This window comes from Paralichthys olivaceus, chromosome 23 (genome assembly GCF_024713975.1).
Source record: "Paralichthys olivaceus isolate ysfri-2021 chromosome 23, ASM2471397v2, whole genome shotgun sequence".
Taxonomy (NCBI): domain Eukaryota; kingdom Metazoa; phylum Chordata; class Actinopteri; order Pleuronectiformes; family Paralichthyidae; genus Paralichthys; species Paralichthys olivaceus.
The window spans coordinates 1,623,177-1,647,500 of NC_091115.1; the positions used below are offsets into that span (position 1 = coordinate 1,623,177).

The window sequence follows — 24,324 nt, forward strand, 5'->3', positions numbered from 1 at the left end:
ATGTTTCAAGTCTCTGCTCAGTCGTGGACAAATGACTTGAGCGTCAGATCAGATAAATCTGCTCCGTCGTGTGACGACAGCTTCGATGAAACGTCTCGAAGGACTCAGATGATCTGGATTTTAGAAACGTGGGTCGTGTTTAGTTCTGTCGTGTCGAGGACGAATGCAAATATCTCACAGGTATTCAGTTTCAGCGGCAGAGAGAAAAACAAACTCATTCAAATTCAGGGAGGAACCTTCAAGTGGTTTTCACTGAGCTGCACATTAATACACAGACGGACAGTTTGGTTCTTCCTGTCAGAGTGTTATTGTTTTTCTTCTCAGTTCTTATCACACTCTTCTGTTTCTTCATTTCCTTCCTGGTCGTCTGCTTCACCTCAACTCTGCTGATTCATTTCTCCATCATGCTTTTTGTCTCTGAGTGTTTTTCTTTGTGCTCCTTTTTCTACGATGTCCGAACAGCTGATTTAACTTCCTGGTGTCAGGAGCTGGTTTTACAAAACACTCATTTACAAATCAATAATTCAATCAACATTTAAAACACAGAAATATAATTTATAAGACGAATATTTACGTTCATTCACATGAACTTGTATTTGAAAGTTCAATAAATATCAACTCACATTTTAAAGTAATTGAATTTCTATTCATTTTTAAGTTTCTCGCCGTTGATTGGCTGTTTCCATGACAACGGGGGCCGGACTTTTTCCGCCAAGGTATTCTTGGCCTAAGCTGATTGGTCGCAGGAAATCCAAACACTCTCCTGATTGGCTCCGGCACTTGCCAGTCGATTGCACTGGGGGGGGCGGAGCTGCACGCGGAATCCGAGCAGAGGAGAAATCTGATTTGTCAGACCTCAGATATGTGGGCGGGGCTTCGAGTTGTGGTGGGTGTAACCTGTGGATTCAGTCAAGTTAGAGTGACGTCATAGAGAGACAGACCGGAAATACGGTGAAAATAAAAGTCTGGAATATAAATATAAATAAATCCAAACTTTATGAAGCTTTACTTTAACACACGTTCATAAACATTTTATGTATTTCATTCAACTTCAGGTATATTTTCTTGGAGTCTTTCAAGAGTAAACTTTTCTTTAAACATCTGAATTAAAACATATATGAGGAACATGGCGTCACCTCAGCATCAGTTATATTTAAAGCTTGGATTTGAAATGTTAGTACTCAAATTAAAAATGTACAGGAAAGTGTAAAGACAATATCTCAAAAATAAAATTAAGTCAAACAGAATCTTAATCAAAGGTCCATTAGGTAACTTTTCCTTTTCATATTAGTTTGTAAATAGGAGTAGTAGTAGTAGTAGCAGTAGCAGTAGTAGTAGCAGTTTTTGTTGTCATTAAAGTTTTAGTAGTGGTATTTGTTACGTAATTTATTCTGAAATCAGACCCCGGAAACGTGTATAAATATAGTAACTTGACGCCAGTGTCACAAACAGCTGAATCACTTTATATTTTCTCCTCTGGTTTAATTTCCAGAGTGTTTTGTTCATAGCTCATAAATATCTGTCACGTGCATTGATCCAGTGAAAGTTTGTGTGTTTTTAATGTGTATTCTCTGTGTGTGTGTGTGTGTGTGAGACTCCTCCCACACATTCCTGTGTGTCTGGGCTGAGAGGAGGAGGAGGAGGAGGGAGAGGAGGAAGAGGAGGAAAGAGAGAAACTGAGGCTGTGGACTCTGAGACACAGAGAGAGAGAGAGAGATGATCAACAACAACAAGAGGAGAAGGAGAAGTGTGACTCTGCTGCAGCTGTGACACTCTGACTCTCCACATCTGTATTTCATTTTCCTGCCTCTGCTCAGACAAGTTGTTGGAAACTTTATTTCTCCCGGAGTGACATCAGGAGTTTCAAGTTTGACCAGTTCACAACTAAACTTCTTCTTCTCGTTCTGCTGCTGGAGGAACGACTGCATCCACCTGAGAGAGTGTGTGAGTGTGTGTGTGGAGGAATCATGGAGATCCTGGACAGCAGTGAAACCTTCCTCCACTGGGACAGGAACCTCAGCGAGCTGTCCGAGGCTGGAGACATCGACTCAGTGCTCTACACCAACGTAAGTGACTGATTCATCGATTCATCGATTGATGGAAGAGGAAGTAGTGTGTGTATGTGTGTGTGTGTGTGTGTGTGTTTGTGTGTGACGTTTTTAATTCACAGGAGGGGGAAGGGGGGAGGGAGAGGGGGGAGTGTAGTGTCTGGTGCCCGAGTCTCCATTCACAACCTGAACCTTGGGGTCCAGGATGCAAGTCTGACTGTATCTCACTCTAATTTTCCTCCTCTCTCCCTTTTCTCCTCATTGAAACGTGTTTTATTGAGAAAGTCTTGAACGTGACGTTTAAACTCGTTATGTTTTTACTTAGTTTATGAACTAAACTTATTTTCTAGAGACTGTGGAAACGTTTCATCAGTGGATAAAACCTGACTGGGTCTAGTCTCAGACCGAAGCTCTGAGCTGCGACTTTATGGAAAATTGATGTTGTCAGTCAATGAAGCGTGTTAAATATGTGAGCAAATGGATTTTGATGCTCAATAAAATCCAGGGCTGCAAAGAATTACTACTTCTACTAATCCTCAACTAAAGAGTGAAAACACTATTTTCTTTTGTACGATAGAAAAGAAATAACTGTGGCTCAAACTCACATATGAGAGGCTCCAGACTGAAAACCTTTTATAACTTTTGTCGATAAATGACGAGTAGATTCTTTGAATACTTTCATCGACAAAACCAAGCAGCTTGATTTAAAGATTTAAACCTTTAAGGAAGTATTTTAGTCGAGGTCACATCTCAACAGAGGGACACATGTATTTTATATACTTTAAATTTCACTGACATTAAGATAATCAGATTTATAGAAATACAAATTTCAGCAACTCTTTACAAGTTCAGTGTTCTGGAACGTTCAATAAAGATACTTCGTGTTTCTGATAACGATCAGAGCGTCTCCACGAGGTTTTCCATCATTTCAAACATTTAGTGACGACCCTGTTGAACTTCTCAAACTTGAGGTGGTGCAGAAAACCCCTGGAGTTCCTTCAAAATAAAAGACCCAGTGTGCCCTCAGATTCCAGGTGTATTTATAGGAGGGGGGAGGGGTGTGTGTGCAGATGAGAGCCTCCTGTTGTGTGACCGAACCCCTCAGCTCGCTCTTTAACACACACACTTCATTTCAATCAAAATCTGGGAGATTGAGTGTGAATCGTAAAATTTAATGAAACACGAGTTTGTAGGATTCAAAGTCACATTCTGCTCAAATATTTATCTTCCGTTACTGATCGTCTGCTCAAATCTTGGGAGCGTGTGAGTGAATTCACATGAACACGTGCAGACACACGTCCTGCCTGAAGGTTCAAGTCACAGAAAGATCAGGCGAACTTGTCTTTAAGTCAGACAGGTAAGAACGTCCTTGCCTCCTTTATCTCCAGGTTGATGGCACTGTGCAGTTCTGCAGTGAAATAAAGCTGCAGATAAAGATTTGTGTAATTGAACGTGATTGAAGTTTGAGACGAGCTGCATCAGAAAACAAAGACAAACTGTTCTTTAAAGCTGCAGAGAGCAACGGAACAAGGACACCCTTTATTTCCACCATTATTTGCATTAGCAGTTTGGCGTTAACACAGAAACTTAAGAAGTGCTGATTGAACAAGATCATTTACTTTTCAGTCGTCTCCAAATCGGTTCGAATATCTCGGTGCTTTTGTTTCTCCTACTTCAATCAGGATACGATTCAAAGTGAATTCAGACTTTACTGTAAATTCAATTTAAAGAGATCTGTAAAGAAAGAGCTGCAGAGGAGATGGGTTTTATTTCTTAAAACCACAAACAAGTTTTCTTGTGGATTTAAAAACTTTTTTTAAACACAGGAAAAGTTTAAAATATGGACTTTTGCAAAAGACTTTCTGTTATGTAACTCGAAGTGCGTGTGTGTTGCAGCCATATGTGTCTCTGGGTAAAACTTGGGGCCAAGAGGAGTGTGTGTGTGTGTGTGTGTGTGTGTGTGTCTGTGTGTGTGTGTGTGTGTGTGTGTGTGGAGACGATGGGAGGAGAGGTTGGGTTTACAGGGAAAAAATCCAGCTGGCCTGCAGGATGGTTATCAGACACCACAGAGGCTGACTGGGTCGGAGACTGAGACAGTGTGCGCGTGCACAAACACACAAAGACACACACACACACACACACACACACACACACACGCTCAGTGGCATTAAGCTCTTCTAGGAAAACCTGCGGACAGGTAAAGACTTGTGCTGGAGCTGTGAATGTGGGTCCATCAAACGAGTCCTGAGGCCACAGATTCTGTCGAAAGCTGCAGCTGCTCTTCTGACGTGATCAGATTCAAACCGGGTTCGAACCATCAAGGTTTGATTCTCGAGGGAGAAATAATCCAGCGGCTCATCAGCTCAGTGACAAGATACGTTTCTGAACGAACAGGAAGTGATTGTGTGACCAGAGCTGCTGAATGATGTGTCAAGAAATGTGTTTGTTGTTGAAAGTCAACTAGAAGAAGTGAGTCTGATGTGGATCCATAGTTTTCAGTTATTAGATATTAAGTGATTAATTACAAATTTAACAAAATGGAATATCTTGGTTTAATTTTTGAACGGAAGGAAGTAGATCTTGATTTGCAGTCGATGTTCGGACCTCTATCGTGGAACCAGAGTATAAATATATAAATCTGCTGCAGTCACATCGTTCCGTCACATAAAGGACAGGTTGTGTGAAGAGGCAGCACCAAGATGCTCTTGTTAGCGCAGTGAATATTCTATATATAGTATGAATAGTGTGTGAAAGTGTGTGTGTGTGTGTGAGTGTGAAAGCCAACAGTGTTTGAATGTGAGGCAGCTTGAGAAACAGACTGTTGAGTCTTTGTCCGTCGTCCCCCGGCTGTGGGTCGAGTCTCACTTTCTCTCTCCGGGGGTTTGTTGACCTGGGATTCCTTCTCAACAATGTCGACCTTCTCAGCGCCTGCTTCTCCCATCAGCCGGTTCTGGCCCCTCCCATCGATTCCTCAGTCCGTGCGGTTTAAAATCCTTTATCATAATCAAGTTCCTCAGGTTTTAAAACAACAGCGCGGCGTCAGAGTGAAGGTGGAGACGCGTCCTTTTCTTTTATCTCCACTCGACTCTGACACGATCCCTCTTTGAAGTGGGAGTGAATTGCTCGTGATATTTTTAATTTTTCTGTGACGTGAGGGAAGACGTTAACAAAGGAGAAGGTGAAATCATTCAACCAATCAATCACATCGCTATCAAATAAATATTTGCAGACGACGATCTGCAGGAGCCTTTTAATAAAAGTTCCAGGAACATTTGGTTGAAATTCACCTAAAGACGTATTAATACAGAGTCAATCTACAGATATTATAGTTCTGTGTGTTCTCGTTTTCTGTATTTTACACCAGAAGAAGATTAATTTCTTTGTAAACAGATGTTGTCTCTGAATCTCACAGAAATAAAAGATGTGAAGGTGAATGTCATTCAGCTGATCATCAAGACAATCACATCTCTTCAGGAAACAGACCGTGACACAGAGATCCCGTCTTCCTGCACTTGATCATACTTGCAACACGCCAAAGAAAACACGGCATCTATTTGCTCTGCACATGCTCCAGGGCGTCGCAAGTATGTGTCCGCTTACATAACACACTGTGTCCTCCGCTCCCCCCATAAATCTAACTCCAGCTGTGGTACGACGCTTTTATTCATAAACACTGCACATTCTGACACACACACACTCACTCACACACACACACACATGCACACACACATGCAGCGTTGAGAGCAAACAGTTTGATCCATGTGCTCACAGTGCAGAGCCTGTTCTCCGTTGGGGCAGGGCATCCTGCTCGCCGGTGGCCTCGCTCTGCCTCCGTCTGAATGGTCCGTGTGTCTGTGCTGTAACATGAGTGTCAGTGTGAAGGCCGAGACGGTCTCACACACACAAACACACACACACACTTTTCACAATAACACACACACACACACACACACTCCAGTTTTATATCGAGAGCAGGTCAATGACGACACACTTACAATCTCTCACATTTTATCATCGGTCAAAGGTCAAAGTGTCTCCGTGGTTTGTGTACACTGTTCCACATGTTCGCAGTTTTACATATCACCTCGACTCAGTGTCTATCAGCTGAGTGTGTGTGTGTGTGTGTGTGTGCGTGTGTGTGTGGTGATGAAACACGGTGTCATTACAGGTGTGGTGCCGGATCTTCAGGTTGGTCTGAAAGTCCTTTTGTGACAAAGACGGCAGCAGAATAAAAGAAGCTGTGACTGCTTTAAAAAAAAACGTGATATTAAATCAGTAAGAGTGAAAGTTTAAATCAGAGGAGTTTGTGTGAAGACGCGTAGAAATAAGATTACTATGGTTTTCACGTGGCAGCAGCTTCTGGAGTCTGTTTCATAACTGTGACCTGAAGCTGACTGCAGATCAGCAGCAGGTGGGAATGAAATCTCTTTCAGCCCGACCACATTTCTTAGGGAAAAGAAAAAAAAACCCATCCAGCGAGTTAACTCCACCTCCTCCTACTTCCAGACGTTTTCACACCTGGAAATCCAGAACAGGCTTCACGTGTTGGTCCCATAGCTTCATTTGATTTGGAATTTTGTTAGACGCACACATTTTCTAGATTTTCTCAGGGAACAACAAATGAAAATCTGGATCTAGTGAATTTAAACCTGAATTTATTCAGATTTCAAGACCCAGAGTTTGACTTTTTCAATATATCCTGATGTTCCGTCTCAGGCCTTCATCTTTGAATAGTTTTAGAGATTCCTCTCCTGAGTTCTCCCCATCCTGATGACATTAGAATACTTGGAACATATTTCTCTCTAACCTCGCTCTAATCGAAGCCACCTTCCCGACGTGAACCTTCACGTGGTTCGCACATGGACGTCCGGGGACACGTTTTTTCCTCCTTCTCGAATCTGATGCAACGTTTCTCCCGGCGTTGAAAGTCGAAAAGTTGGAAGTGGGCTCAGACTGACGCCGCGGGCAGGCCGCCATTTGAGGGCGAGGCGAAGGTAGCAATCAGAGTGTGAGGGATCATTATGGAAAATCCACAGGAGCCTTCGTTCTCTGAGGCAAAGCTAAATTTATCCGTCTACCCCCTCTCTCTCTCTCTCTCTCTCTCTTTTCTTGATTCTGTCTCATGGCCCCCTTGTCTTTGGTTCAGGCTCCATAAAAGGTTTCAAATTATGGTGTGTGTGTGTGTGTGTGTGTGTGTGTGTGTGTGTGTGTGTGTGGTTAGCAGGGAGTGGGTTTAACACACGGCTGAGTGCTTTAAAGACGTCCAGCCCTAAAATGAGCCTGGAAGCAGTTTTATATCGTAGCAGTGGAATCCAACACACGACCATTCGTTCTTTCTTTCTTTCCTTCTTTTACGCTCTCTTCCTCTTTTTCTCTTTCTTCTTCATCATGCATTAGTTTGAGGTTGAAGGATGACTTGACAGTTTTTCCGCCACAGGTATAAATGAGGGATTATGTCTTTGTTAAAAGCTGCAGAATCAACAGAATGAAACTCGGAGCCGTCGCAGCACGAGCTTCAGGTTTTAAACATGAAAGAGAGTAAATCCCATAAACTGATGATTAAGACACGCTGGACTTTTGATGTTTCTCTTTATAGATCTCACATCCTGAGCTGTAGACGACAGAAACCTCTTCATCCGTCTAGTTAACCTTTCACCCCCCCCCCCTCCTGCCTCGCTCCTGCAGGCTGAGCTGGGACGAGTTGGCTCTTGTGTCAAATACCAGAGACATCACTTGACTTAACCTCGTGTTGTCCCTCCGTCCAAATGATCTTCCCTTTTCTTTTTTCCTACTTTATGTCTGAGGATTTCTTTTTCCCCTTAAAGTTCCACAGAAACTCAGTAAACCTGCATCAGACGTGCACTGACCTTCAAACACGCCCCTGACATTTTCTGGAGGTTCTCTGCGTGGGAACATAAACTCTCTGCATTTTCTGGAACTTCATCCCGAGATATTCGTTTTCTTTTTGTTTTCTCGCTCACTGTGAATCCTGCGGAGGATCTCCTGCAGTTTCCGACTCATTCGGACGTCGTGCCGACTTATTACTCGGCAGGAGAAAGCGTCTCGCTCTGACATTTGTGTTCTCTGGAGATTATCCGGAGTTCAGTGCAGGTCTGATATCGCCGACTGCATTAACGTCAGTAACTCACAGGAGCAGTCGGCCGGTGAAGATGCTAACATGAAAAATATGAACGTGAATATCAATATTCTGATCTTCCTCCGTGCACGTGTGTGTGTGACGTGTTCAGGATAAACAAAGACATTCCTCTGCCCGGCAACCGCCCGCCTCAGACAGCTCCCATCATAACACCAGCGGCACCCAAACAAGTTTCACCAAGCATCTTTCCCCAGGATTAATAAGCTCACTATGGGGAACCCAGCGAGGCCCAGACTGACCCGGTTTTTACCCAGCATTCAGCATGAAAACAGATCTTGACAACCAGCGTTCAGGGCGTTAATCCTGCAGCGAACCAGCCGATCAGACGCAGACGAAGGACGTGATTAATTCATCTTTTCAGCTTCAAAAAAATCCTCCAAATCGTCTCACTCTCAGGACGTTCGAGTCGTGAAGCGACTTTCAGGCGACGGAGAGTTGAAATGAGGAAAACAGGAAAAGGTTGTGATGAAGGAAGGAAAATGTGAGAGATACAAAAGGAAAAGTTAAAACTGTGAGGAGATTAAGGTGTGTGTGTGTGTGTGTGTGTGTGTGTGTGTGTGTGTGTGTGTGTCAGTGTGTGTCCGTGTTACAGCGGAGAGATGGAAAGAATTATGTGTGTGTCTGTTATTTGACCCAGTTTCTAACAAGCACACACAGGATGGGAGCTGGATTAGAGGGAGAGAGGGTGAGAGACATAGAAAGTCAGTTGTGTTTGTGTTCGAGCATCTGTCTCCTGTGATGAACCGATTCAATGATATAAAAAAAACTTGATATTTGCTGATTTAAACTTAAAAAGATGGAAACACAAGATTTCATAAAGACAAGCTCCATATGTGAAGCCTCTTCTCTTCTTCTGGTCGAACCCCCTCCAACATCTGGCTTGTGTCACTCCTGGGTTTTTAACTGGCTCCGGCTCCGACACTATCGCAGAGATAGAAATACAACACGGGCTCATTTCTTCTTCTTTATTTTGAACTTCCGGGCGTTGGCGTGTAAATAACCATGGACCTCAGCAGCCTTTCCTCATACAAGCCTCTGTCTGGTGAAGTCTTTCATAACATCTGGAGGGTCAGTGTGTGGGAAGAGTGGGGGTTGTACTCAGTGGTCGGTCAGTGTGACAGACTGGAAAGTTTGTGTTACTGTGTGTGTTTGTGTGTGTGTGTGTTTGGGAAGCTCCATGGGGCAGATGGGGGGGGGGAGAGGGACCCAAAGGGAGAGAAGGAGACGTTTTTTCCATTTGTTCTGTTGTGCGTCTGTTTTTCTTTATCTCCTCCGTCTGTGGCCACTTCTGCTCATCACACACACACACACACACACATGAACACACACGTGCACTGTCATATCTGCACAGCGGCCTTCGGATAACCACATAGTTTTGAACTTTGCCCCTGTGAACTCGATGCTTCCTTTTCAAAACACGTTTCCTGTCGTGGCTCCGACGTTAAAAACCGGTCGATGACCATTGAAGACGTAGAATCTTTGAGATGCTTCAGGATTTCTGTCTCAGTTGAGTGTTCCCGTCGTCGTCGCCTGTGGGCGGAGAGTAAACACTCGCGGCCCCGCTGGATGTCACGCCTCTTGTTTTTCTCTCTCGCATCCTGTTGTTTACATCCGTTAACCATCTCTCCACCTCCGTCACCTCTTTGTTTAAAGAACAGATTCAGATGGATGAACGCACCAAACCAGATGTGTGTATTTTTGTGTATTCAGGAACAACTAGGGTTTTTGTTTTTTTCCTGCGAGGAAATAATGTGGTAAATAATTGATGGTCTTAAATTTAAATGTTTCCTACTTTAATAATTGACTAATTGTTAAATTAGTTTCATTTTAAACTTCCTCATTCCGGCTTCTGAGTCTTTAGAATATTGGAGGATTTTCTTTTTATAGCGAACTGCTCAAAAACAACGTGAAGCTCATAATGATGATGAACTTTGTTATTAAAGTACCGTCGCATCAAACCAACCCGAGATATTTCACTCTGAGCCAAAGTGTCGACCAGCAACTTGACGTTCACACCAACAGATTAATAATCGTCCAATCAGACCGAGCTGCAGCGCGACGCCAACGTGTCTGAAGCCGCGAGACGTTGACAGACCGGTGCATGAGGTAATGTCACAGTGACAGAGCGGGGGGGGGGCGCAAAGAAAACGACAAACCACAGACCTCAGAGGGTTTCTGATATCATTGGGCCTATCTGGTGTGTGTGTGTGTCTGTGTGTGTGTGTGTGTAGTCTGGACAGTGTTGCAGCACTAACACGATGCAGTTCTATGTGACAGCTTCATTCTTAAAGAACAAACTCCTCATGTTTGTGTTTCTCCTCTCTAAGTGTTTTCACGTCTGTTCGTTCACACACACAAACACACATTCGTCTGGTCGACCTCATCTCTTCCATAGTGTCTCATCGCAGCCGTGAGCAACCCCCCCCCCACCCCCACCCCTCTACCCGCTCTGACGCTCGGCCAAAAAGTGATCTCGCCTCACAAGAACGCCCTCGTTCCACCGAGGGAGGACTCGAGCTGGTTCTCACAAGGACGAGAGCTCAACTGACCGGAGAGGAAGTGAGAGTTAATAACGGACGAGAGGAAAGAAGGAAACGACCTCGACAGACAACGGAGCAGTGAAATGAAATATCAAATATTATCATCAAATCACATCAAACTTTTTTCATGTGGCACTTTTCAAACAAATCAGTTCGACAAAATGTTTAAAGAGCTTTTTTGCGTTGTTTCCGTCCCCGTCAGCCGCTCAAACTTTAGTTTCCTGTGTTTGTGTTGAGAGTTCGAATCCCTGCCGCTCGGCAGATAAAGTATCTACACATGTACTTCAGCTGAGTGTGAACACAGCTCACACACATTGTTGGCATTCCTCGCTGCACTTTGTCGTACAGCCGCCGAACAATGACGACACAGTTACTGCAGAGGCTCAAATATGCAAAACCTGCTCTCGCTCTCTATCCCGGAGGATTCTGGGAGTTTGCTCCATTTTATCCCGTCGGTGCCAAAGTTTCTCTGAGCAAAGCATTTTAACAAACAGGGCAGAGGTTCAGCAGCGGCTCTCTGACAGCTGATAACGAGTTGTAAACAAGGAGATGATAATATGATGATGAGATTTAAAACTATGATTGTTGAAATCAACCTTTATTATTGAGCCATCAAACTTTACGACCTTTGCTTTGGGTTTACTAGAAAGTTAAAAAACACTCAAAGTTAATTAAGCTTTATTAAAAACATCATCACATTTACATTTGCAGATTTGTAGGCTGATAAAAAAGCGATAAGATAAATTAATATTTAACTCGAGAACTAATATTCTCTGATGTGTCCGTTCTAATATTGAATCCATCTTCCCTTTAATCATTTTAATGTTTTGTGTTTTCAGACTGTTCATCAGACGAATTAAAGGATTTAGAAACTCACGCTCTCACAAATCGACTGTTTTCAGATGATCAATCGATCAACTGAGGAAATTATCTGCATTTTGCAGCTCCGGACACTTTGTTCACCGATGACGTCACAGTTTATATAACGAGAAGAAATTAAAAACATTAAAAGACACAAACAAGAATGAGCAACTGTTTCCATGAACTGGGGCGAGTGACCGCCAAAATAAAACAACAACTAATGGGTTTAGTCTTGACATTTACAGTTGTGTATGTGTGTGTGTGTGTGTGTGTGTGTGTGTGTGTGTGTGTGTGTGTGTGTCTGTTTGCCCTTTTTATTAGTGTGTTTGCAGTTTGTGCGTCATCGATCCAGGGCAAGGTACACACATGAATACACACACACACACCCACACACACTTGGCTGGAAACTCACTTAACACAGATGACCTTTAGGCCTGTGTGTGTGTGTGTGTGTGTGTGTGTGTGTGTGTGTGTGTGTGTGTGTGTGTGTGTGTGTGTGTGTGTGTGTGTGTGTGTGTGTTTTGCTGGACTCTCTCACATCTGGTTAGCGCTCCAGGGGAGGGAGGTGTCACATCATCACACTCTCCCCTTCCCCTCGGCTCCTCAGTAAACTTCTGGTGATTTCTGGTTAAAACAGACACGTCCTCCTCTGGTGGAATTACAGACCTGACAGGACGTCCCACCCTCTCACCTCGTTCAGCCGCTAACTACTGACCCACACAGCTGCGCAGGCTTTTGCGATGTCTGGAAACTCGTTACTGTCGGACTTCACCAGGTTTTTAAAACAAAGTCCTGCAGATAAACGGATGCAAACGCTCCAATACGAGGCTTTGTTTTAACACCAGAGCAGCTTGACTTCTGTAGGCGAGAACACAAACGTCTCAGTCAGTTGTTCTGGAACTTTTCCTGCAGCTGCAAAAACCAAACTAATATGTCAGGGTGAAGAAGAGGAGCCAAGAGATTCCAGATCTGTTGGTGATGAGGGTCGACGCCGGTGTGGACGAGCTGGAAACAAACCACACTGATCTTTCCACAGCAGATTGAATACGTCATGTCCGGCCTCCTGCTGCTCTGCTGCACCTCCACATTCTGAATCTCTGATTCACTGTTACACGATGTGTTCCCTGCACGTTGTGATGCAGGAATCTCTCATCTCAAATCGACCCCGAACTCTAATTCTGCATTTACTCTGTATTCCGCTGTTTTCACCTCATGTGCTTTTCTGTCTTTGCATAAACACGTAGGTCCATCAGTGGAGTCTGTGATCCACTGATTTCTTGTTCCAGTTTAAACTCCCAGTTTCCCCCGTTCACCTCCTTGTGTTTCGCAGCTGGAGAGTGTAACGTTACAGCTGCTGAATAACACGTCAGTGTTGAGCTGCAGAGACAAAGAGGGTTCTGTTGTGTGTCCGTGTGTGTGTGTCTGTGTGTGTGTGTGTGAGTTACACCCAGTGTCAGTGACTCGCAGGTCGGTCGACTGCCCTTTAATCACATTTTTTTACTTTTCATACACACTCACGCTCGACCACAACCACACGCTCTGCAGAAATGACAGGGAGCACATAGAGCGTCCCCGAGTTTCTCTGGAGCGTCCCCGGTCCCCTGCAGCCGGAAACCTCGTCCCTTTTCTTGTCCTTCAGCACAACGACGAGCATCAGCTCCTCCCTGTGTCCTCACGTTATTTATCGTGTCCACATTCAGGAAGGTTTTACCGGAGAAAGGCTGCAGAGAGTAAAGTGGTGTCAAAGGTCACGTAAACCAGATCTGAACCCACAAAATATCCCTTCGTTTTTTAAATGTGGTTCCTGTGTGTAATTACTCCTCCGTTTTAAAGCGACGCCCTTTTTCTTTTCTGTTTCCTCTTTCTGAAGCTGAAACTTGAACCAAAGTCTAAGTTTTTCTTTAGTCTGCTGAGGCCGGATGATACAAAATGTTTGTGTTCCTCATTCTAGTCGAGGGTTGAGGACGGAGGAAGGATTATCAAATCATGTATGAGGATGTACAAATAAAATTAGAACGTGATATCAGCGTTTTCAGATATTCAGTTTTTTTGCTGTTTCACAAGAAGCCGACTTTACATTTTCACGATGAATAAAATGAAAAGCAACAAGCTGTGTTTTATTTATTCGAGCTGAAACTATAATTAAAATCCTCGCAGCAGAACAGAATTTGGGTTTTGTGAGAGGTTTAATAACATCAGCAACAGTTTGACGCACGAGATTGGCTCTCGGTAACCGTGGAGATTCAGCAGTTGCCAGGAGACGCTCGGGGTGGGGTGGGGGGGCGGGATGTTGAAAAGTTGCTGTAAATGTTTTTCCGTGATGTGACGGGTTAGGACATTCATAACACGGCTTGTTTACAGAAGCTGCAGGAGTTAGAGAGGGACCCAGTGGAGGAGAAGCATTTCAATATTTGTCCTCCTCTTCCACTGAATAGATTCACGGTGTGCTGTCAGTGTTTGCATTACACACACACACACACACACACACACACACACACACACACACACACACACGGAAATGACCTCTTCACCTCACAGACACACAACACACTCCTGCTGTATGCTCCCCTATATGGCCTGTGTGTGTGTGTGTGTGCGTGTAAATGCTGCGAGTCAAGTTCTCTCTTTCTCTGTCTGTAATCGAAGCCACATGTTTGGCGTTGGGCCGCCCTCCTCCTCTTGTTTCCTCCCGTCCTCCATCTTGATTTCACTCTCACTTCTTCCACCCCTCCGTTGTCATCTTTCTTTTGTTTGCAGTTGCGTAACTAAACTGCAGATGATCTTTTCTCAAACAGCTGAAACTCCTCTTTGACTTCATCTGCGTCTAATTTAAGTGATTTACTCTCTTTTCGTTGGCTGAACCCTGACCGCTCTCACGCGGCTCATTGGACACATTCAGCGTTTTCTGCCTGGTAACTCAAGTTACATCAGAAGTTCGCTCACACCCTCACAGCGAGTTCAGGCGAGGACGCCGCTGGAAACTTTAAATTTGCAGTTTTAACACATTTGTAAGAAAAGATTTATGATGCCTGTGTGGAAAAATACTTCTCGCTGTATTCAAATACAAAAATATAGTATAATGTGTGAGTTTAATCCATGGACTGTTCATAAAGATGGACGACATTATATACTCTTTTATTTTATAGTATTCCACACATATATACCTGTATAACTTTCTGTATTCATAATATATCGTAAACTACTGTGAATTTACACAAATATATTGATTTGCATCTCACTGTCCGAATCGTCTGCTGCTGCAACGAGGGGATTTCCCCAGTGTGGGATCAATAAAGTTTTATCTTATCTAAACTACACTGAGCTTCTTAGAACTGAATCAATCAGTTAATTAAGTTATGAGTTATGATAATAATAATAAACCCCAAATATAAGTTCAAGTAAAGACGTAATGATTTTGTTCAGTGCTGCGTAATTAGAGGGTTTAAAAGCTGGTTTCCTGTCGGAAGATCCAGCTGTACCACACACACACACACACACACACACACACACACACACACACACACACACACACACCTACATGTGTGCAGTATGTTATCAACACATCAGCACCTTGGTTTTGCTTTGGCTGCTTTTTGTTTATTCCTTAACACGGACACACACACACACACACACACACACACACACACACGGACTAACACACACACACAGACAGACACACACACATGGAGGAATGCAGCAGAAGGAATGTGATGAAGGATAAAGAGACACTGGGGGTTGGTGGTCGGGGGGGTTGACAACAAAAGAGGACTCATCGTAGACTTCTGCATGTGTTTTATAAATTCGTCACCACACTGAGAAACACACACACACACACACACACACACACACACACACACACACACACAGAGACACACAACTCACACGCTGATTGTTTGGAGACAGACAGTTTTACAGGTTTTTGATTGGTTGCTTTACGGTTCCCATGGGGCAGAGGCAGAGCAGCGAAGACTTCAAGGAAAGAATTTAAGTGTCTGTAATTACAGAGCGAGGGACGCAGACTAACTTATATAATCATCGACTGTCTCCTCCTGCTCGTGGTCTCGTCTCTGACGGGATCAAACTCATGTTTTCGTCTTTTAATAGAATATTTTCTTTCTCCCCCCCCCCCCCCCCCACCTCCAGCACTTCTCTGAGCTCCTGGACGACCTGTCTCATGACGCCCTGCTGGGTCAGCTCCTCAGCGACCCCTTCCTCTCCGGGGTGCGGGGCGGCGTGGAGGCCATGGAGGGCGAGGAGGACGAAAGCGACCTGTCCCCGTCCTCGCCTCTGCCCCCCCACATCACAGCCGAGCACAGCTACTCGCTCTGCGGGGACAGCCGGCCGCAGTCGCCCCTGTCACACCTGACCGGGGAGCAAGGCAGCGAAGCCGGTGAGACACTGAGATGTACTCGGGGTGGGTGGGGGGGTGGGGGGGTGGGGGTGGTGTTGGCTGATATGTTCAAGCTTCATGTTGACGGGTTCTGTTCTGCACCAGAATCGGACGGGGACTCGGCTGATTGGCCCATGGAGCAGGACGAGGCCATGGACGCCATGGACGCCATGGACGGCCTCCTGTGTGAGACTCCCTCCCTCCTCCCCAGCCTCTCCCTGTCCCTGGCCTCCAGCGAGGGGCCCCAAGCATCCGAGGGCCCCGCCGCCGCCCCTGCTGCTGCTGCCGCCGCCGCCGCCACTGCTGCAGCCGCCCCGGCTCAGGCCACAGTCAGCAGCCACAACCAGAGCAAGAGCATCAAGGTGAGAAACCACAGATGAAGAAGAAACTGAGACTTCTACTTTTCCTTGTTTCTCAGCTCATCCCCTCTTCTTCTGTTTGTCGTTCCAGATAAAAGAGGAGAGCATCGTCCCTCAGATCAAACTCGAGCCTCATGAAGTCGACCAGTTCCTCAACTTTTCACCCAAAGGTCAGAATCTCTTCCTCCTGAGCTGTGAGGACCCCTGCTGGCCATTTGTTCAGATACCGCAAATCCAAGTTGAGCGTTCGACTCACGTAAAAGAGAAGTACTTGAGTAAATGTACTTAGTTACTCTCCACCGCTGAAGCTCATAATGTAAAGAATAATAATAATTAATTATGTTGATCTGAGTAGTAAAAGTAACTGAACCACAGGAAACAAGTTCATTTATTTCCCTCTGAAGGAATAAAAACTCTTGGAAGATGTAAGAACTTCAAAATTGTACTTCATTAATTGACTTGATCGAAAGAACGCGGCTCCTTGATGTTGAGATGAAAGACGACACGATGCTTCTCATCGATCTTAATACTTTTGGATCTGATATTTAAAAGAAGAGATGCGCTCACTTAATCTTTTCTTAAATACTTAAATATTGTTTCTGTCGCTCAGACGAAATCAAACTTCTGCTCCTCGTCGTTTCTCCGTCTCTCAGGTCTGGAGTCTCTGCAGATGCCTCCCACTCCTCCCAGTTCCCACGGCAGCGACTCGGAGGGCAGCCAGAGCCCCGTCCACGCTCCGCCCAGCCTCTCCTGCCCCACCTCCCCGACCAGCCCCTCTCCGTCCCAGGCCAGCCTGAAGGTGGCGCCGCGGGCCGCCTCCTCCCTGTCCAACTCCCCCTTGCTCACCGCCGCTCATGTGAGTTAACCTTCATGTAGAAGTACCACATGTACGCAGTCTGGAGTTCAGGCTCAGGTTGTTTTATGTATTTGATTTTTAAACATTTGATTTCTCTGTGTAGAAACTGCAGGGCTCAGGGCCGCTGATCCTGACGGAGGAGGAGCGTCGGACTCTGGTTGCCGAGGGTTACCCCGTCCCCACCAAACTGCCGCTCACCAAAGCCGAGGAGAAGGCGGTGAAGAAGATCCGCAGGAAAATCAAGAATAAGGTACAAATTACATTCTCGACTCATTTACAATTTATCTAAAATGACTCAACTTGAACAGGATTTGAGTTATTTATTATTCAGATGCACAATTTCATCATGAAAACCTAGAAAATAAAATTTGCAAAGTTTATTTCTTCAGGTCTGATGCTCCTCGTGTTTCTAATTTAATCCGCTCTGACATTTCATTGCTTCGTCTTCTCTCCGTCAGATTTCAGCTCAGGAGAGTCGCAGGAAGAAGAAGGAGTACATGGACGCTCTGGAGAAGAAGTGAGTCCCGATTCTTGTCGTTCTTCATCCTTTCATCAAAGTGAATGAAGAAGACATGAATGATTCCGTCTGCGGGAACAAACTGAATCATTATCAACCTCTACTTTAGATATCGTCGTCGTGAGCATGTTGCCTCCTGAGTTTCTTTGTTTATCGTAGAATTAAAATAAAGTCAATGTTAATTTTAATTATAATAAAGCTGAAACGTGCAGAGTAAGAAAATAAACAGAGAACTGAGGCACTGACCCTGCAGTACTTCTGTCTGACCACAGGGTGGAGACCTGCTCTAACGAAAACAACGAGCTGCGCATGAAAGTGGAATCTCTGGAGTGTACCAACAAGTAAGAACAACACGCGCACACACACACACACACACACACACACACACACACACACACAACAAACAATAGACCTCATGTCTTTAATTGTGTGTTTTTAGTCCCTGATCTCATGAAATGTCTTCGACAACATGTCCGACCATTAAAATAGCAGATTAAACGTCAACAAGTCAAGAGCTCCGTCATGAGCGCAGATGTTTACAGATGTTTGACTCCTGTCAGTCACAAAGCTTCGGGACGTTCAGGCCTTTGTTTTACTGACACGCAGGAAAACACTGAACCTGAATCTTATTGTTCGTGAATGATGCCGTGTCCAAAGCTTCTCCTGCATCTGTTCAGCTACAGCCATAAATAATCATGAGGCTATTTTCATGTAAAATGCTCAGTGTGTGAGTGTGTGTGTGTGTGTGTGTGTGTGTGTGTGTGTGTGTGTGTTAGACCCAGTGAGTGTGTTAAGTGCATCTGACTTGACTAGAACGCAGCTGTTTTCAGTCTTGTTTGCACTCGGTGGTTAAAGTGGCCGTCACTGTCACCGCCGAAAAGTTAAATGAACCAGTTGCATGTGTGTTTGTGTGCGTGTGTGTGTGTGTGTGTGTAATAAAAATAAAAGCTCAGTGGAGAATCTGACGCTGAATAAGAGACGTTAACACTGAACAGATGCCAGTAATGTTTATTCTCTACACAACACATCATTATATTATAATAGATCCTCAGGTTTCATCAAACTGCTTCATCAGATATTTTCTCTTTTTAACTCATTTTATCAAAACATTTGTCCAAACCTCATTAATATTCAGTTTACAGAGAAAACCTTCTCCTGTTAGAGGCTGAAATCTCCAAATGACCATTTAAAATATTTCTGTGTGAAACAAACTGAGTCATTAAATAACATAAATAACAATTGATTTTCTTTCAATGGATCCATCGAGTAATCAGCAAATCTTTTCAGGTCATTCAGCCGTTCATTGATTTCTACTTCTCTTCGATTAGTCCTCTCTTTACACATATTCTTTCCTGTATCTGACCTGTGTGTTATGTTGTGTGTATCTAATGTTTGTGTGTGTGTGTGTGTGTGTGTCCTCCAGGTCTCTGCTGCAGCAGCTGCAGTCTCTGCAGGCGGTGGTGGCGGGCAAAGTCCCCAAGTCCTGCAGGATGGCTGGCACCCAGACATCATCGTGCCTAATGGTACTATACTGTGTGTGTGTCTGTGTGTGTGTGTGTGATGTTTTTGTGTGAGTCATTATTTATTTACCTCCTCTTTCTCTCTGTGCAGGTGGTCGTGTTGTGTTTTGCTCTGTTTCTGGGGAGTTTTTACCCCGACAGTCTGAGCCCCTGCTCCACCATCACTGAAACAGGCCTCGCCTCAAAGCAGCTGTCAGTCAAAGAGTCGTACACGGCCACAGGTGTGTGCACACAAACTACACACGCATCAGTCGTGAGCTTCATTAAACATTCTTCTAAACTGCGGATATGAGACACTGTAATAAAATTATGCAATAAAACGTCAAAGCACATTAATGGATAAATGGGATAAAACGTTTTCCCGGAGTCGCAGCTTCAACTGTCAGACTCGGGTCCAGACAGTTGAAGAGTGAAGCTGAACTGAGATCAGTTAAAAACACTTTTATGAAGAACCAGAGTTTATCTCACTTACTTTACATCGCTCACACTTTAGTCGTCAATATAAGCACAATAAACCTGTTTACCTACAGGTGCTCATTTCTGTGTTCCTAGCATCATGCATTATTGGAAGTATACACACACACACACACACACACACACACACACACACACTGAGGGTTTGAACTGACCCGTCCTGCTGTTTCCATTGTAATGAATCATTAGTTCCCAGCTGTAAAACTGTGGAGGTCCATTATAACATCAGCAATAATCAGATTCCACCTACAGAGCAGCAATAACAGCCACAGAGACTGATTAGAGGAGTTGACCTTTAACTACATCCTCTCCACTACCTCCCCCACACACACAAACACACACACACACACACACACACACACACACACACACACACAAACACACACTTTTATAATAGAGACCAGATATAATTTTCTTAAAAATCAAATCCAGTGTCTTGTCCCATCCTGCCCACACACACACACACATGTGGGCTGAACTGTTTTTTTCAATATGAGATAATAACATGTGGCGCTATATTATTATATATATATAAGTGTGTGTGGGACGTTGTGTACTTTTGTGTGAGAGTGTGGGATTTATATAGACGACTGGTGCCACTGGGCGTGTGCAGACTAAATAGTTTTAACCATAAACTGTAAATAAAGATGGACGACGCGTCTCCACTTCCTCCCTCTGAACGTAAATGAACCCAGAATATCTCAGAACACGAAGCTGAACATTCTTCAGTTTGATAAATGACAGAAAACATCTTTGAGAAACATTTGTTTCATGTTAACTTAACTTTTTAGTTTGGTCCCATCTGCTAACATGGAGGAGACAGGGTTTAGGGTCTGTGGTGCAGTCCGCCACCAGGGGGCGATCGAGATGCCAGTCGACAGTCGAATGCTCCAATTAAATTATAACCAATAAAAATGTTTAACTGATTAATAAAAATCTCTTTCAGTGAAGTCGAGGAATCTGCTGTCGACTTTTGAAGACGAGCAGCCGCACCTGCTCGGTCTCGGCGGCGAGTATCCCGACCAGTGGGAGGACACGCCAGCCGTCGTCATGGCAGCGTGGCGTCACTCGGAGCAGCAGAAGCTTGGGGTGGAGCCCAGCAGGGAGGAGACACACCCACCTTTCATGAGTAAAAACAACGATACGCAGACGCAGACAAACCTGCTGCTGGACCTGCACAGGTAAACACACACAAACACACACAAACACACACAGTGACACACCAACATCAGGGGATTTAATGTTGGTTCATCTGTGGAGGAGAAGAAGTGATTATGATAAATCAGATGAATCCAGTTTATTCATGTCGGCTGGTGTGAACACAACCAGGACTGAGCAGCAACACAAAACCTGTTTATTGAATGTTATCTAAAGAAAGCAGAGTGTTTTCATCTCTGAGATCATTGTGCTTCTCTTTGTCTCGTTGTGGACATGTCTGTCTCTTTCTGTCATTCTGTCCTTTGTCTCTCGTTTTGAGTCATTTATTTCACATTGTGCTCACTCCATTGTGATTTCCCTGTCGTTCAGACCCTGACACCCCCCCCCACAGAACTGATCCAGCACGTCTGTGGCTTCACAGATGTTCATTACAGATGTGATGAAAGCTCAGAATACGATGACGTCATCTCACCTCTTGGCTTTTTGTCAGGTCTCTGGAGCAGATGACGCACGAGAGCAGCAGTAAAGTGATAGAGCTGGAGCGAACCGTCAACGAGACCTCCTGAGGTCGACGCCCCCTCGTCCTTCACACCCCCACACCCCCGCCCTGACCTTTGACCCTCCCCCCCTCTGGAGCATGGTTCAGTGTCCTGGAGCAAACCTCATACAGCAGTTATACATGCACTGCTGATTGTTATTTAAGGTCATTTATGTTTTCAGCCATCTCTGTTTAATCAGATACACTGTAGTAGTAAGAATGGGAATTCAGGGGCACTGGTTGCCTCCTGTTGTGAAGTAAAAGTTGCACTGAATAGTTTTTACACGAGTCAGCTCATCAGTTTTATTCGTCCTAATTGACCCGACATGAAAACGCTGTTAAATTCAGATAAATTCAAAAAAAACGATCCAAATGTAGCGCGACATTCATTCCGATGGAAAGTGTCTGAGAATACGACACGTGAGGCTGTTTTTACAGGACACTGACGAGGACCTCTGTATTTATAGAAATCTTTTTTTAGTTGTATTTCTTTTAATATTAAATGTTTTTAATTGTATTCCATACAGTTCATCAAGTTTTGATACTTTTATTGTGTTTTATGATTTATTTTATTGTGCTATTTTATATTTTGTTCATATTTCTTCAGCTGACTTCGAGATTTCACGCGTCGAGGGGTTAACTTCGGGGTTCCTGCGCTTATTTAAAAAAAAATAAAAAAATCCCTGAAATGTTTGGTGACGTTTAAAAGACCAGAAATGAAAAAGTGTTGGACGGTGGGTGTTCATGCAGCTGGAGAACAAATGTCATTTCACACCAAAAAGAATCGGGGGATTATTGATTCCACAGACGCTCACGTTTGACATGTGGGGACCCTGCGAGCGAAGCCTCAGGCATTTGGACTGTGTGCAAGTCAGGGGTCAATATTCAATACTTTTCTTTCTGTTCATTTTCTTTTAGTTTTGGTCATGAAATGCATTTTAACGAGCCACATGTTTCAAGTAGAAAACTTCACCTTAAAAAAAACTACTACGCATCCGGAGACATTTTGGGAAACACGTTTATTTTGCTTTTGACTCTTTATCTGTTTATCTGCATCTTTTAAAACTCACTAATTAATAAATGATATAAATTAATTACTGAGCCCTATAGTTGCTGGTTTTAAATCCAGCCGGTGATTTGGACAGATCCACGCTGGCTGTCTCCAGATTCTGCTCTAGCTTTGTTCAGACCTGAGAGACGAATCACTCCTCTCACTGAAAGCCAATAAAACTGTTTCCCAATATGTCGAACTGTTGCTTAAAAAGAAGTTTTGAGAATGTGTGATGGAACCACAGATTTCACCTCCTGCGCTCACCTCACTTGGCCTCTAATCCTCGCTTTGCACACTGTCAGCTCCAAGAGTCTTTATCTGCTCTTTTTTTAAGCATTTACCAAAAAAATATTTCTACCCAGAAATAAAAAAAAATCTATTTTTGTAAATATGAGTTGTTAATAAATGAGAAAGTCTAAATGTGTCTGGGATGTGCAGTTTATAAACCAACCTGTGATTCATTCTGTCACGATCGTGAGTTTGTCTTGACTGGTTTCTGGGTTGTAGTTTGATCTTTTGATGATTGCAGGTCATCGTGGCTCTTATCTGTTCATATTAAGTGTTTTACAGATGTGTTGTCATGTGTGTTACAGACACAGACATTCGGGGGAAATGTCCACCATCTTAAATTGATCCCTGTCGAAAACGACAGTGTTTAGCTCTGCGTCTGTTGTTTGAACTGAAACACGATCCTCACTCTGTAGAAAACACAAGATGAGATGTTGTTTTCATATTTGAAATTTTCACGACCTGCTCCCTCCAGTTGAGAGCGTTTTTAAAAAAGTCAGATTTCATTTCTATGTTGCTTCTGTGTAAAGCCCACGTGACCTATAGGCTTTCTGTCTTTTTGCATTCAAACGAATAAAGTATTTTCCGTAGTAAAAGCAGACTTCCTCTTCCTGTGTGTGCTCTGTTCATGTAGGATTGTTGAAAAAGTTTTTCTCATTGTTTTTGAAGTCAGGTTAAATTCACTCTGTCTGTCTGTCGGAGTTTTTTCATAATCCTGCTGACAAACAGACATGAATAGAAATAACTCCTTGAAATAATGAAGTAAATAAGACCAATTGATTTAGGTATTTTAATTATAGATGAATATTTATGCTGAATTAATGCTCATGCTTATGTTTTTTATCGTCCAATTATCAATTTACAACAACATAGTTTCTTAAATTCTCTTTTTATATAGAAAAACTTAAAATTCTGCTTAAGAAAACTTTATTAAAGTTATTTTATAATAACATTTCGATAGTGGTTGAAAAATAAAAAGAATACGTAGAAAAACTGAAAAGCTTCTTTCAGTGGATGATGATAATTCGTCGTCTGCTTCAAAGCATTTTTCTCACAAGTTGAAATTAAGTTAAGGCCAAACTGCATTAGGACGGAGAGGAGTCTCATGGTCAACACGCCGCTCCACACAGGAGCCTCTATCTCCTCTGAAATGACCAGCGTCCTAAAATAGCTCAGCTGCAGCGCCTCATGATGAGGAGTGAGAATTACTCTGACAGTCCCCGAGACAATAGACAGTCCCACAGCGTCACAACACACCAGTCTCTCAGAACCGCTGCGGACAGGAAGTCCAACTGCACCAGGATCACGTGGAAAAACAGAGAACAATTCATTTTACACACATTCACTGTTACTGATTCAAACAGGTTTCGTTCGATGGTTACATGACATGAAGACGGGCGACTTCCAAAAGTGAAGCCAAATCATCACGATCGCCCCCTGGTGGCTGACTGCAGTTTAGTTCATAAACTGCCTCCTCCATATTAGCAGATGGGACAAAGGGTGGAGAAAGGTTCCTCAGACCGACACACCAAAATTCAGTCCGACCAAAACAGGAGGTCTGTAGTAC

General features: G+C 43.8%; 1 protein-coding gene across 1 annotated transcript; it reads left to right on the top strand.

Annotated features, from left to right (window-relative positions):
- Window positions 1–1,634: 1,634 nt before the first annotated feature.
- On the top strand, window positions 1,635–23,358 carry creb3l2 (cAMP responsive element binding protein 3-like 2). Its single transcript, XM_069519617.1, has 12 exons — window positions 1,635–2,066; window positions 15,750–15,996; window positions 16,102–16,358; window positions 16,447–16,525; window positions 17,009–17,211; window positions 17,315–17,461; window positions 17,670–17,728; window positions 18,001–18,069; window positions 19,152–19,251; window positions 19,340–19,469; window positions 20,669–20,903; window positions 21,371–23,358. Exons 1-12 carry the CDS (start codon window positions 1,968–1,970, stop codon window positions 21,444–21,446), a joined length of 1,701 nt encoding a protein of 566 aa, XP_069375718.1. The 5' UTR covers window positions 1,635–1,967; the 3' UTR covers window positions 21,447–23,358.
- Window positions 23,359–24,324: the final 966 nt, after the last annotated feature.

Excerpts from the sequence above, each read along its gene's own strand:
- creb3l2 (XM_069519617.1), top strand. The coding sequence starts at position 1,968 with ATGGAGATCCTGGACAGCAGTGAAACCTTCCTCCACTGGGACAGGAAC. Across the intron at positions 17,729-18,000 it reads ATGGACGCTCTGGAGAAGAA|GGTGGAGACCTGCTCTAACG; the intron begins GTGAGTCCCGAT and ends GTCTGACCACAG. Across the intron at positions 18,070-19,151 it reads TCTCTGGAGTGTACCAACAA|GTCTCTGCTGCAGCAGCTGC; the intron begins GTAAGAACAACA and ends TGTGTCCTCCAG.